We start from the raw sequence: 15493 nt of genomic DNA on the forward strand, positions 1-15493 counted from the left end.
TCACAGGGTGATTGTCATGGGCATAATAATAACATACTTTGTAAACTGCTCTGAGTGGGTGTTAAGTTGTCCTGAAGGACGGTATATAAATTGAATGTTGTTGTTATTATTATCAAGTCTGTTTCTTAGATAGCATTGTTATACTTCCCTCACAAGGAGAAATGCTTCAGTTGCACAAACTAGACCAATGTGAGTACATCTTTCTGCTATTGGCAGGGTTTGGGGGGTGGGGCATTATCCTCAAACTTTTTTTTTTACCAGGACAGGTATCTTATAGTTTTAGATCAATCACATGTGTGTACAAACCAGAAGCAGCACAAAGACATGCACAGTATCACATGCAACAGATTCATTGTTCTAAAAAACACTGAAACAGTGCACATAATTTGTACAGAAAAAGGAGGGATAAAGTTGAAACAGAGAAGCAATGCTTGATTTGAAAAATGTGTTAGGAGTATCTGGACACTGCCTAAATGTGTACTTGTGGAAATCCTCTCAGACATTTTTATTCTCTTTTTTATTTTTTGGTATCAAATGTTTCTTTGCTTTTCTTCTCTTCAGCAATAAAAATCCAGTTCCATTCCTTCATTATTGTCCTTCACACTGTCTCTTTCAAGCATCACTCCTAAAGGAGGCCTTGGGACAGGAAGTTATTAACTTTAGTGTACAAGCTTGATAACCTTTTTGAATTTATATCTATCCTCTGCATACTACACAAAGCTGAACTTTTCACCCAGAGCATTTAAGTGAGGCCCTTTAACACCAGAAAGCAAAAACAACTGTAGTCAGAAAAGGTATAACAGAGTCAGCAGGACCAACAATATTACAATACCACAATCTGCTACCTCTCCTCTCCATTTGGCACAAACGAGCAGTATGTCACACCTTTGAATCAAGACTTACTAGAGACAGCTGCTGAAAAGCAAAAGGGGTTCCTGGGCTACCATTGCATGAACACTCTTCAGTTCAGATCTGAAATACAGCAAAGCTTTAAAATCAAAGCACCCTTTCCCTAAATGACCTACACCAGGACCCATTAGTAATATGCATGTAAAGAAAGGCTCTGCTTGCACCATTATAGTGAATGCTAGCATTGTTTGCAGATTGTTGAGAAAAGGGTTCAAAATGAAGTTACGCTGCTGGTGGGCGAAGAGCACAGAGCAGGGTAATTTAAAACTAGTGCTTTTTCCTTCCCCTTTGCAGGAGGCAAGCCTGTCATTGCGCAGCTGTGCTGCCGGCGTCATCACTCCCTCTGTCTCCCGTCTTGCTAATTAAAAGGTTGATCACAGAACAATGCTCTTCTCATTAATTTCAGCGTTCCGATTGGGCAGGATCCCCGTTTGCTCCTCCTGATCTTTTCCACACAGTTGAAGTTAATGTGACAGGAGTCCGAAGATGGATTACCTGCTGCCATATTGCCCATCGCCTCCAATCAGGAGCTATCTGTGCAAACTGATTGTTCTAATTTGCTCTCATTATTTTTACAATATCAAGAGAAAATAACGCACACGGCTCACTGTCAAAGCCATGAAAATCAGTCATTAGTTAAACCTAGACACTGAGTGGCTTTATTAGGACACTGCAGCTTATTGATGTGTAGCTCCAACAAACTACAATTGTTTTTTCTTTTCAAACACAGAAGGAAGATGCTTCAGTGGAAAGGCAATATTTATTAGACTAATTCTGTGAGCAGCATAAAGCTTGCTAGCATGACACAGTTAATTGGTATCTTGATGGTACAGTAGATTAGTTAACAATAACAATTTTCAGTTTAAGGATTAAGAAAAGAAAATCTGGAAGCAAGGTAATATGACTTCCCTGATGTCACTCAACTACTCCTTGGAAAACTGCAATGAAATATTCCCTTCCCTCCTCCAAACCCTACATTCCTGCCACACACACACACACACACACACACACACACACACACACACACACACACACAAATCACAAATCACATTAAACAGTATCCCAGTACAACAGAGGATCTAGGAAGCATTAATAATCCTCTATATTCCCAGGAGGTGCTGCCAAGGTCAGGCATTTTGCTCCGAGTACCTAGGAGTCTGCAGATTCTCTGAAGGTCAAAAGACCGTATAGCTTTGCTTGATCGATAAGAGAGCAAGTTCAACTTCTGCAGAGACTGCACAGCACAGGGTGCTTACCTGATACTTTAACAATATTTGGAAACAGACATTCTCAGAGGCTACAGAAAACTAAAATTGTTCTACAGCAAACTGCTGTATTGTTATAACCTGACAAACCAGTGTTCTGAACCATGACTCCCCTAGATCTATGGTCAAACTGTTAAAATACAGCAGCAAAACAGGAATTCTTATATGCCAAGCACACCAATCCCTGAAACAGTCTTGTTCTCACTGTGACAGACAGGGCATGGAAAACAGATTCTACACAAATATCTAAATTCAATTAGCCCATTGTAGAGGCCTGGGTAGAACAGTGGGGATGAACATTACTGAGACAAACAAGTTTAATCCAATGCAGGAAATTCAAACTCAACCCTACACCCAGCTGCAAGAAACAAAGAAAAGTGCCAGAGGATACCAGAAAAATCTACATCTTTCAGTCATTTATTACTCAGTCAGGACAGAGACTCTGTCATTATAATGCCTTTATTAGCACACAGCAAACCTGCTTCGTCAACAGTTATTCATGAATTATAACAAACAAGAAAAGAACCTTATCACTGGTTTTTCTTTACTGTCTTTTAACTAAATTTTTAAAGAAGCTATTTTCCAAGGGGAGTTTTTCTTCTCTTCTGAGAAAACCAGTACTGTGCCGCTCTGTGCACTGTTTGGCACCTCCCTTCCTAATGGACTCCTGTTTGGCAAGGCTTTGCCAGGTTTTATTCCTCAGAATTCCTGCATGGAAAACATTGCACCATGCCACAGTCAGAGAAACGTGCTGATGGCACAAATTACAAGCCCCCAGCCGAATGCTCCAGCCCCCACCATTCGGGCAGATTTATGTGGGCTCTTGCCGACGTTATTACAAGTCAGAGTTTATTGGGAAATTGTTACATTATGCGGAGTGTCTAACAAATTGCTTATGCTGCTATAATTGGATTACAACAGCCGCTTGCTCCCACCGGTAAGATTAGGCAAGTAGGACTCCTGCCGATCTCTGAGCGTTAGCAGTAATTTTATTTGCCTTGCCTCTCTCTTTCCTAACAACATGCCTCTCTCCCTGCCAGCTGTCTGCTGAAAAGGCACAGGCTTGTTCCTTGGCCCTAACAATGCAATTACAGCCCTGCAGATCGCACTGTTTGTGCATTAACTACAGAGCCAAAACGAGGCGAATTGATCGTTTGACTTTTGGAGTGGTCACGTGATCCCCATGTGTGCGGGTGATCCAGCATGCATCAATGGGCAATGCTGCAATGCATGCCTGATGAGGAACTTGGCTCTCATTATTACCCCTCCTAGGGACAAAGACACCAGACCCCCTCCACGCTCACCCAGAAAGATTTCTAAAGTGTCTCATTCTTAACTACTAAAGTCAGAGTGGGTGTTATCCTGAATGGCAGTATATAAATCGCATGTTCACTTTCAACATTCTACTGTCAGATAATTTGGTCTGGTGATGCTCCTGCAACATGCTGGGCTGCTGTTCAGAAAGGACACTCCAATGTTTCAACTTGAATGTACTACAGTCAGGAGTCACGTGCCTAGAAGTAGTTTAGGCCTTGAAAAGTCTAGTCAGTTTTAATGTTCCTTCCCCAAACCATGTCAGGTAGGAAACCTGTGTTGTACCATCTTGCTATGCTTCAACTTATCTATTCTGTCCATCTAGGCAGAGTTTTCTGACTGTGGTGTTGATATCCTGAAGCACTGAAGGTGGGTGATGGTGTGGGCCCAAGATCACTTTTAGTCCACCAAGCAACATCTGCTTCAAGTAAACAACATACATGTTTAAAATTTCAGCCTAGAAAAATATATTCATCAAAATATTTTAGAACTCTAGTAGCATGCATTTCCACAATCACCCAATGAAATATTTTGATATTATTGTTACTCTTCCCATTTATAAATGGGAAAATACCAGCAAGCTAACAATCGGCCAGTTATTCCAGAGCTGAGCTTTGAATTAAGTTCATCTTTTCAAGCTCAATGTTCTATCCACAAGACTGTATTATCAATGAAATATGCAATGAATGGACCAACACCCAGCACACTCAACAACAAAAATGCAAATGGAATTCTGATTACCAACAGTACTCAAGATGGTCCTAGTTTTCATAAAACGATACTAGAGCCGCAAACAAGTCTTCCATTTTAAAAGTCAACATGATGAAACTCCAACAGTTAATTATATAGGATTCAGTCTCTTAAACCAAGATGAACATGGCTACAGAAAGGAAGTCTTCAACACTTTTCCCCTGAAGATGATACAAGACTGCATAAATACAATCTTTTCCATTGTATTGGTTACAAAATGTATGTGTGCACAACAGACAGTGTGCGCTTCAGGTATCTGATTTGGGTAAAATACCCTAATCGTGCCAGATTTGGAAAGTTTTGGTATTTCCAAATCAGGTCCAGCATCATGGCCCCGATTCAGAAATATCGAATCAAAGTTTCCTGAAGCATCTGTAATGCTTCAGGAAGCTTCGGGGGGCCTGGGGGGGTTAAGTTTAAAGGGCCCTTTCGCAAGTGGCAGGGCCCTTTAAACTTTTCCATTCCCCACCCTTACCTCCCCACCCCCACTTACCTGGCACCGGCTGCCAGCCAGCCGCACCGGCCGTGGCTGTGTGGCGGCGGCAGGGAAGGCCCTGTCTGCTGGCCAGCCACGCTGGTGGCGGCACGGAAGGCCCTCTCTGCTGGCCAGCCACAGCAGGGGAGGCCTTCTCCGCCAGCCAGCTGGCCAGTGTGGCGTTCGCGGCTGGAGCCTGACCAGGTAAGAGGAGTGGTGGTGGGGGATGGGGTTAAAGGGTGGGGTGGGAGTTAAAGGGTGGGGGTGGGGCTCCCCCCTCCCCCGTCACTTCAGTATGCTCTGAATCTTTACGGAACATACTGAAGCGACTTAGAAACCGGAAACTGAATTGGCATGCAGCTTCAGATTTCAGGTAGCTCAGAGACACAGATAGAAGCCTCCATGTCCTGTTTGTCAACCATTGTGGGAAACAGAATACTGAACTAGGTAGACCATTGGTCAGATCCAGCAGGGCTGTACTTGTGTTCTTATGTTCCTAAAGGGGTAGGGAAAAAACAAACAAACTGAATCCCTAAGACCTGGTTTCTGTTCTCAGCTGTCAACACTTCAGCAAGCCCATCCTTTTGCTTCCCCATCTGTTATTTCAGTACACACATTAGCTAATGTCATGAGTAGCTTTATATCTTTGGAGCATTTAAGAGGTCCTTGGATGAAAGCTGACTATTGGAGGGCAGAGGGTTTGATTAATTGTGTGGGGGATTTCCAGAGATTGTGAGGGAAAAAAATGTATGTCCTTATTTAATTCATGATGAGTCCAAGATGTAAAGTAGCTTCCAAGATGGAAGGGAGTAAAAATAAAGGAGAATGATATACAATGTGTGCATCTGGGAGACTGAAGATGCCTGTTAACATGTAGTTTAACACTCAAAAGAAACTCTGAACAGCTGAAATACCTTATAAATAGCTCAGACCCAGAGGAAGTGCAAACGTCTGCATTGTGAATTGTAGATCTTAATTACAGACAATGGCTGGTACAGCAAGTACCACAGGAAAAAAAACACAGTGAAACAGTTGCACTGTTCATGGCTGGCAATAACTCTTCAGGAAAATATTTACTATCAATCAGTTATGAGAAAAGGGACTCCATGCTCATAAAACAGCACGTTGCTTCTCATACCAGTACCATTTTGATTCAGCATAATCTGAATTTAAACGGCTTGTTTCCTGCGGATATAATTTTGGAAATAAATAAAACAAGTCTTCTATCAAAATCTGGAGATTGTGGGAAGAGGGAAGGAAGGGGGGAGGATTGCACATTCTTCCTTCAATCCCTCTGCAAATAACTCTGACAAGTGAGTGGAAGGGGCAAGAAAGAGCACAAAAATGTAAAATGTTCCAAATTAAGGCATCGTAACCTCGAACTCACATTTTAGCCACTATAAAGAAGTCTAATATGGAACATTTTAATTATACTTTATGTAGGCAGAAAACTATGAATATTAACTAAACCTCACACCACTTCTTCATTACTTAATGTGTTTTACTTCCATTTAACAGATATGCACTTTCCCTCAAAGATACTTTACTTATTGCTGCTCCTATCCAGGAGGAGGGGATGACTAAGAGACTGGAATCTAATTCTATAGCTTATAAATCAGTTCTGATAAGAGTGCATCACCACCATGATGGAAATGCAAACAGTGCTGGATGGCAGGCTTAGCTATTTCCTCAGCCATTGTTACGAAGGTAACAGGAACTTGGGCAAACTACAGACCCTAGCTGACTCAAACTGAAGATGTGAAAAGTAGCACTGAATACAGAAATGTCACAAGGCATTAATGGCCCTTATGTGCAAGGAAAGCTTGATAGGATGCCTCTGGGAAGAACTCTAAAATGGACAACAGTGGGATTCGGTTTCGTTTTCCCGGCCATGTCGGACGCTCCTCTCCGCAGGTCCGTGAGGAAGCGGCCGAGCAGCCTGACTGGGAGGTTGACCTGCGAGGGTTAACCCCCAGGACTCCCAGTTAGGGGGCCAGGGTCTGGAGCGCTGCGGGAAGAGCCCCCTGAAGCTGATCCAGGGGGTAAATTGCCCGTTTGCTCCTATGGAGGCCGACAGACTTGCGCAGCACATCGCGTGCTGCCGGGCCATGGAGAAGGGCAACAAGCAAATTTAAGGTGAAAACCTGTAAGTAAGCGGATCCCTTCTGTTATTCTAAGCGTATGCGAAGGATTGGTGGGAGTTGAAGCTAAAGAAGGTTCGGAAATCTTCCCCTTCATTGAGTTTTGGAACCTAGTTGGCAGACCCCCCTCCCAAGATGGCAACGAAAAAGCAGAGCCCCGCGGTGGGCAAATCGGTTTCGGCTGCATTGCTGGGGAAGGGAGAGACTCTTGAAGAGGTGGTTAAACGGTCGGTCGTTGAAGCTATGAAGCCCTTTGTTGACAAGCTAAATGAAATCGGACAAAGGGTTGGCTCAGTTGAAAATGAAGTGAAAACCATTAAAGAGGTAGCGCTAGAAGCAGAGAAATCTGCCCGGGAAAATGCAACACTCATAAGAGCTACAAATAAAGAAGTAAAGCTTCTGGAGAATCAATTGATAGGACTACAAGTGGATCGTGCTCAGACAGTATTGCATTTACAGAATGTGAAGGAGGGGGAAAGTGAAAATTTAAAGGATTTGGTGTCAGAACTTTTGGCGTCATTCGCAAAGGCAACTAAAGAAGAGGTAAAAAGCGATATTCTGGAAGTCCGTCAGACATCTTCAAAATATGCAACGACGCGTCAGCTGCCTCGCGAGATTATTATTGATTTTTCATCTAAGAAGACTTGGGACACCATCTTATATAATTCGATTAATGTGGACTTGGACTTTCTGGGCAACAACGTTAAGATACTGAAGGATGTTCCATTTTTAGCTCGGAAGAGAAGATTCAAATACAAAAGGTTTGCAGCTCTTCTGAGAAAGCGTGACATAAAATATAAATGGTTATTTCTGGAAGGCATCTGGTTTAGATATAAAGACCAAGCCTACAAGATAACATCGGAAGTACAGCTGAGGGATTTTGTGCTTAATCATCAAGAGTTCCAGCAAGAAGAAGATTCAGAATCTGGAGGGGGGAGTGGGGAGGAGGGAGGGAGTGCAGCTAGTGTAGCTGTTCAGAGAGAATTGAGACCGAGACGCGGGGGGGGGGGGGGAAGAAGACCTGATCCTGACTGTAGTTTGTATTTTATAAGATCTGCCAATCTAACAGCATATGAGAAAGTTTAACTTAAAAGAATTGTATTATGAAGGGAATTCAATACTTGTAGTTGTAGTTTATGTTCTATATTGTTTTTTACCTTTCCCCTTGTTTCCTTTTTCCTTTTTCTGTTTGTAGTTTGGAAAATAAATAAATAAATAAAATAAAATGGACAACAGTGGAAGGGACAGACAAGTTTAATCCAAGGTTCTGAGGGTTTGAACTTTCAGCAGTGTCTCTCAAACTTTTCAAACTTGGACTTCCTTTGTAAATGCTCTCCTCCACCTTCTTGGGATAGGTCATCTGTTCTGTAGATAGTACAAAGAACCTTGCACCCAGTTATGGGCATGTTGTGCAAAACCCCACTTCTTCATGGAAGCTGGGTGACTTTGGGCCAGTCGCACACTCAGCCCAACCTACCTCCCAGGTTATTGTAAGATTAAAATGGAGGAGAAAGATTTAAACCATTTTGGGTCCCAGTAGGCAGGAAAGGGGGTATAAATGAAATAAATAAATGAAGTAGAATATGAAACCTGCTGGTATTTGGGGGGCAACTATGGCCTTAGAAAAAGGAACAGACCAAGACAACTTTCAATCCCATTCAGAGAAACATGACTGGAGTAAAACGGCAGCTCTTCCCAAATAAGGCTGTAATGATGGGAAATGGGGAGGGCTGCCTCCTCAAATCAAATCAAACCCAGTAGGGCACCCAGCCTTGGCTAGTATTGGCAGAACAGCTTCTACATGCCTTGGGATGATATCTCTCCTGGGTCTTTGCACCTCCTTCCAGGAGTTCTGAGCTTTCCTCCCATAGGAGACGTCACAGTTTGAAAAGCACTGCATTAGCTACATAATATCCTTCTGGACAGTTTAGTCACCACAATCTCCAATAACTAGCTTGGAGAACCTAACTTACAAAATAACGGAACAGCTGCTTACTTGGCCAACTTTCAATATGCTTCATTAAAATCTGCATGTTGGTTATCCTTGAAATGTAGCAGAAGTTGCTGGAAAATGCCTTATCTAAGAGGTTTTGAGAGTTCTTTGGGAGCCCATCCATCTACAATACCTACAGCAGGAGCACTGGGACCACATAGAACATTTTTCAACAACCAGGCCAAGCTTTTTACTCATTAATTTGAATTGACAGTGAAGTACACTTAACTGGTTATATTTTTAAGTGGATAGCCTTTACAGCCAACGGATTGTCTGTAAAAGAAAAGTAAGTTTCAAGCTGTAGTACTATAAACTTCATTTACATGTCTCAGTTGCTGCAGAATCACAAGAAACATCAAATTGGCTAAGATACTTGTTTGAGTTGAATGTCGAACTTTGCATCAGACAATGGCTAAAACTTCAGTGCTTCTGAGAAATAGGAAGATTTCTGCTGTTGGCAGGTACAAGTTAATTGTTAGAGACAAGCTTAAATTCCTTCTGAGGCTTATGTTCTCTTTCACCAGAATTGGCAGATTCTTACCAGCAATATAGCTATTCCAATTCTTCTGTAAATCTCAATAAAATCTTCCTGTAGCAATAAGTGGCACAAAACTACACTGTTTCTGAAAATTTATTTCCTTGGGTCAGTTCTGAATTTCCTTTCTAGCAAAAAGCAGAGACGTGCTTGGGTATTTCCTCTATATAACAGTGAAGAGGGCCACAAGATCGAGAAGACTTAATTTATACTCAGAAATTTTCACAAAGGAGGATGCATTTCACCTTTGAATTATCTTTCTAGGTATATATTTATGGCTGCTATCCTGGTGGTAATTGTGCAAAGTGATTTACTTTCAAAGTACATGACAGAGAGAGTGAATTCCTATGTCAAAGCAAAAAGCTTTTTGAATCATTGACACAGTTTGGCTATATGCACCAACCAGGGAAATATCTACTTCCTATATAAAGTACTGCACACACACACACACACACACAAACTCCCACCAACCTATAAATATGCAAAATATGCCCAAGAATAAACACCCTGGAGGAGCAGTACTTGGAAAGAACATGTCTTTTATCTCAGACCAGGATTCATTACCTAATTTTTGTCTCTGGCTTTCTTCTCATTGATGTTTGTCTAGATCCCAGGGGAAATTAAGGGAGTTCTAATTTTTGTGGGCAACCATTTTGAGGGCACACCTTTAATTAAAGGTGCTACAAACTACTTTTAGTCAGTGCATCTCCCTTACGTTTTCTTGCCAGCCACATTCAAGTTCTGGTCAAACCAATGAGCTCTGAATACAACAAAAGCTTATCTCTGAAGCAGCTGCATGCTGGGAAAGCTCTGTCAAACTATTTCATAAACTCAGGGTGAGAACTGCAAACCAAGAAACCTAAAGAGGGGGCCAATTAAGAGATAGCCCCCTCCATTTCTATAGAAACAAAACAGAAGTGAAATAATGTTCGGAACCACTTGAACTAGGAGGTGGCATTTATACATTAGACTCCATTCAGAGGCCTCCCCATCTATCACAGTCTGAATCCATGTTTCTGAAACATCCCCAAAGGCTTCCACTTCTCTCTGTCTCAATGTAAGAGTTCATAGTCTGTCCATATATGTAAACATCTTAGCTGTTCCATGGATCCCTGTAACACAATGAAATAGAGACTGACTGTTCCCCATTTCTATTGCGGTTGGCTCATTACTTCTGCTTTACACGCAAGTAAGTCACATCTAGCTCCATCCTGGAAGCTGCAATGACTCCTCAGCACTCAACCTGTGCAGCACCCTGAAGGAATGGACGGAGTTATACAAGGTGTACAGCTCCACTTAAGCTTGACCCTTTGTTGCAGCATTACAGATATATGCCACAAACCAAGCTAAGTTGACAATCTAGCTTTAGAGGTTTATTCAGTTTGGAGCTAGAAGGCTTCCTGCAGAAGCCCTATGAGCATTCTTCTTAGGCTGATCACATCCTGTCTTTAGTTATAAATGTAATACTGGTACTCATTCTGTGCAAGGGGCAGTTTAAGGCAGAAGAGGAATCTGCACAGTGCATAAACATACTTTTTGCAAAAGTTTAGCATAAGAAAGGTGGCATAGATATCATGCCTATATAGATTTAGTGTGCACTCTATTGAAAATGAGTACTTCAAGTAGTTTCAGGTAGGTAGGCAAGGTGTAGAACAGCAGGATTTGAGTCCAGTGGCAGGATTTGAGTCCAGGATTTTCAGAGTATAATCTTTCAAGAGTCAAAGCTTCCTTCTTTGGATATCAATACTCTGAAAATCTTGTTGATCTCTAAGGTGACACTGGTCTCAAATCTTGCTGAGGATTTCAAAAAAACTGAGAGGAGTGAAGTACTTTCCCTACCAGCCCTTTTGTTGGGGGCGGGAAGAGGAGGGGAGGAAAAAACAGCAAAAGTGCCAGCTGAGTTTGCTAACAGATGGCTGCATGCACTGATCTGTCCTGCAGGGCTATCCCGAACTTCCTTCCAATGGAAACATGAAGCTTAAGCAAGGTTAAACATGCCCTTTTTATATACACTGCACTGGCTGGAATGTTTTCCAATCATTCACAATCCCTCAGACATGGTTCTTGTTTTATAGGAGCTATATTTAGTTGCAGAGAGAGCCAAGACAGGATGTGCCTTTCCCCAAGAATGCCTCTTTTGATGTGACTATGTAAAACAGAACATACCCAATTTGCTATCCCTTGGAAAGTACTTTGTTTTCAAATCAGAAGCTTCTTTAGCATCGTCTCTCAACCCCTCCTCAGCAGCTGACAAAGCCTCAACACTGCATTGAGTGTGAATCCCGATCCCCCCCTCCTAAACACACACCAGACTTTGACCAGCAGGAGGCATGAGAGTACCACAGAGACATGTTAATGGTTTAGCACAGGTCACTGATTGGAAAGCACGGGGCTAAAGTTCCAAAGTTTTGCCTTAGGAAAGGAAGGTGGCTGCTGGTCCAACATCTGAAATACCCAATCCTGGGTAAAGCAAGGGTGGGCAACTTCTTCAGGTATGGGAACATTTTAAAAACATCAACAGTTGGAAGGTTACCACAATATTTTGAGTATTAACATGATTATTTCTACGGCACACCTAGGAGACATGTGCCATTTATTCCATGAGCCTAGAAGAAGTGATATCTAAAAACAAATATCTCATATCTGAAAACAAAAACTGAGGTATTAACTTGCTGCTTTGTGTCTAAGTTTTCTTACAACTAGAATTTCAAAATGTACCTTTGAGAGATGTCTTCAGAACAAGGTAAGAACCCTTGGGCATAACAGAAAACCTCTGGATCACAGATTAAGGCACATACTGAGAACTTCAATGGATGCTATGGGTGTATACAAGTTTACTTGGATTTGTTCTCAACAATGCCTGTATGTGCATGATAGAATACAGTGCAAGGAGTTTAAGGGGTAGCTTTACTTACTTTGGCCACACAGTTTTCAGTCTTCATAGCAGAGCTCCCTAAGCATACTGCTTCCTGGTTTAAGCACAGTCTAGCACAGCTGTTGTAGGTCTAGAAGGAGAGAAAAGAGTGTCTCTGGATAAGAAAACACTGTTTGGACAAAAGTATTTCCACATATTGAGTCCAACTAAATGCATTCATGTACCACTGCTAAAAAACCTGAAAATAGTTTACACTGCATAGCCATATAGATGTGATGTTCACAATGAGCTTTGCTCTCACCCCCGCCAATCCCCTTTAAAATGAATTTTACTCTTTAATCCAGATCTTTATACATGAAGCATCACAACAGACTGGAGATCTATTGTAGGAGAAAGGACAGAGAATGGTACTAGGAGTGAGAAAGGAAAGCCCAAATGTAAGAACCATAAGAATTTGAGGGTGAAGCATTTGAAGAACTCAAATTACTTTTGTGACAGAGACTTCTCGTGCAAAGAAGTGTGTTTTACTACCTCTGTTCTGGACATGAACACAGTGGGGTTATGTCACCCCAACTGCCAAAGACACTGTACACTAGTGTCCAAAATGCCCTACTGTTAGAGAGATAATGACAATATACAAGAGTGCGCTTGGTATAGTGGTGGACTGTTACCTTTAATTCATGTAAATCTCATCCATGATAAAGGTAAGCACAACTTAAGTTTTCAGTAACATAGTGCTAAAGATTATTAAGCATCATTTATTAGTAAGATCCCCCAACTCTTTTCAAATGAAAACTGAGTCCCTGTATTAACAGTAGTTCAAATCAAAGGAAGGAAGCACAAAGAAAACAGAATTCTACACTTGCTTCTCCCTTGTACAAATATAAACATAAACAATTCGTCTTTATTTTCACACCCTTTTCTGCTTCCTTGTCAGATTTCCCCATCAAATTTAAGCAATCTGAGTGCTATTTTTGCATCAGTTGAGTATATATGGTGCATAACTTCTAAATGTTGCCAACTGGCAACCCCAGCAACAGAAGTGGTTGAAATGAAAAGCTCACAACATCATATGAAAACAAGAAGTGAAGAGGATATATTAATATGTCTTTAGTTTAATGATACTTGAGAAGGCTTTAACTATTATTTTCTTGACTTAGGGTGGAGCACTGTGACAAAGCTTGCAAAATCCTAATTTCAATGCTTTATATGCCACGTGGACTGTGCTGAGTTTTCAGACATTATGTAGAGTTTGACACAGAGAAATAGAACAGTCTCATCTTAGATCTTTTGGGAATCCATCTTTATTTAGAAGTTAGAAATAGATGATTTACTTTTGCACTAGACTACCAGTGCAGTCCTAAGCGCAGTTATACCCTTCTAAATCCATCAAAGCCAGGGGACTTAGACAAGCGTAACTTTGCTTAAGACTGCACTGGAAGTTTCACATATAACCATCTTGGTTAATTAACTAAAAGACAAAGCCCTAGAAATGACTGGATGGGTGCATATTTTGTACTTGCTGAAGCCAAAATTAAATTGAATAATGAAGTAATTCTTGTACCTTATGAAGTACGTATCATCTTTCTCTGTAGGGGATAAAATTTCTGCTGACTGTCAGACCTGGAGTTCATCTGTATTCTCAAATTCTTTTCAAGCTTTCCTCTGCTTTTTAGAAAGGACTAGAAACCACTTTTCATATTAAACTAGTTTCTGCACCAGATTCCTTATGGACTACACATACGGTGAAATTAACTGAAAGTAGAGCTGTCACCTAATTAAAAAGAAATCTTACTTGATTAAAAGCATGACTTTTGGTCAATTAATTGATTAAATCTGCATTGGAATGCTTCTGAAAAGAAAAGGATTCTTGCTTTTAGATTGTGACTTGTATATGCTGTAGCAGGTACCATTTTAGAAATTGTGAGAGAAGAAAGAAAAACAACTCCCCCAAGGACGCTGGCTATCACTTTTTTCTTTTATTTTATGCTATTAATTATTTACATCTTTTGCTAAATAATCACCTTTTAAAAACATATAAAGATTTTAAAATCAATTAATTAAACACTGCAGCCCAAATGGAAAGAGTTTAATATTCTAAGGTGACATACTACAATACCTTGCCATTTCCTCTTTGTAGTTCTCATAAAAGTCAGCCACAGTGTTTCTGCAGGACAATCAGAAGTCTAAACTCCATTTTTGGAGCACAAAGGATTTTCTGGTTCTAGCTCACAAACCTGAGGTGGGCAAGAATGTTCTCCCCAAATCACCAAGAGAGGCCATTTCTAGGCCATGGGAAGCACTGCTTGAAATGGCAGCCTGATTCTGTGCCACAGGCTGATAGCTTTGCGTTGGAGTGCTTTAATGCCATTTTATACTGCATATAAAGAATGCAGCATAAACCAGTTTGTTGGAAACTACCCTTTTGGTGAAAGCTGGCTATAATTCTGAACAAGTTTTCAATTTTCACACTGCTGCTAGGGTAAAACATTTTAAGGAGTTTAATTTTTACAGTGACTTCAAAGACACAGGATTATCTAACAAAGTAATGGCTAATCAATAGAGGGTTTAGTTGTCAGGTGAAACATATAACACACTAAAAGGGATTGATTGCCAGGGTCCTCCTTATTTACTGGAAGGTATATATTTAAAATGACACAAACTTGTTACCAAGCTGCATTCCTTTAACCTTGCAAAAGCTGTTTGAGATGAGTGTTAAGCAGCCTATAGCAACACACACACTAATGGAAAAAATATCTTCAAACCTACAGCTAGTTCAAATCATGTCAGGAGCAAGAATAACAATGAAAGTAACTGAGAACTGCAAAGTTGTATCCACCCCTAGACAAACATTTAAACTACCTGCATACTAGTATGCAGCTGACAGAAAATACAATATACCACCATTAAAAAGTATACATTTCCCCCCATCTTAGCATATCCCTTTTAATTTCTTTCCAAGTCTTAATATATTTTGGAATAACATACAGTTCATATTTGACAAAATCAAAAAGAGTCCAGTAGCACCTTTAAGACTAACCAATTTTATTGTAGCATAAGCTTTCGAGAATCAAGTTCTCTTCGTCAGATGCCTGATATCAGGCATCTGACGAAGAGAACTTGATTCTCGAAAGCTTATGCTACAATAAAATTGGTTAGTCTTAAAGGTGCTACTGGACTCTTTTTGATTTTGCTACCACAGACTAACACGGCTAACTCCTCTGCATATTTGACAA

The 15493-nt window shown here is 40.9% G+C and overlaps 1 protein-coding gene across 5 annotated transcripts in view; it reads right to left on the reverse strand.

The window, feature by feature from the left end:
• BTRC (beta-transducin repeat containing E3 ubiquitin protein ligase) overlaps window positions 1-15493 on the reverse strand; it is a 198308-nt gene that overhangs the window by 79585 nt on the left and 103230 nt on the right. For all 5 annotated transcript variants that reach the window (XM_054982810.1, XM_054982808.1, XM_054982811.1 and 2 more), the window contains one exon: window positions 12298-12387. In XM_054982810.1, the coding sequence (XP_054838785.1) occupies window positions 12298-12387 (90 nt within the window). The remainder of the gene's footprint in view (window positions 1-12297; window positions 12388-15493) is intronic.

This window comes from Eublepharis macularius, chromosome 6 (genome assembly GCF_028583425.1).
Source record: "Eublepharis macularius isolate TG4126 chromosome 6, MPM_Emac_v1.0, whole genome shotgun sequence".
Lineage (NCBI taxonomy): Eukaryota > Metazoa > Chordata > Lepidosauria > Squamata > Eublepharidae > Eublepharis > Eublepharis macularius.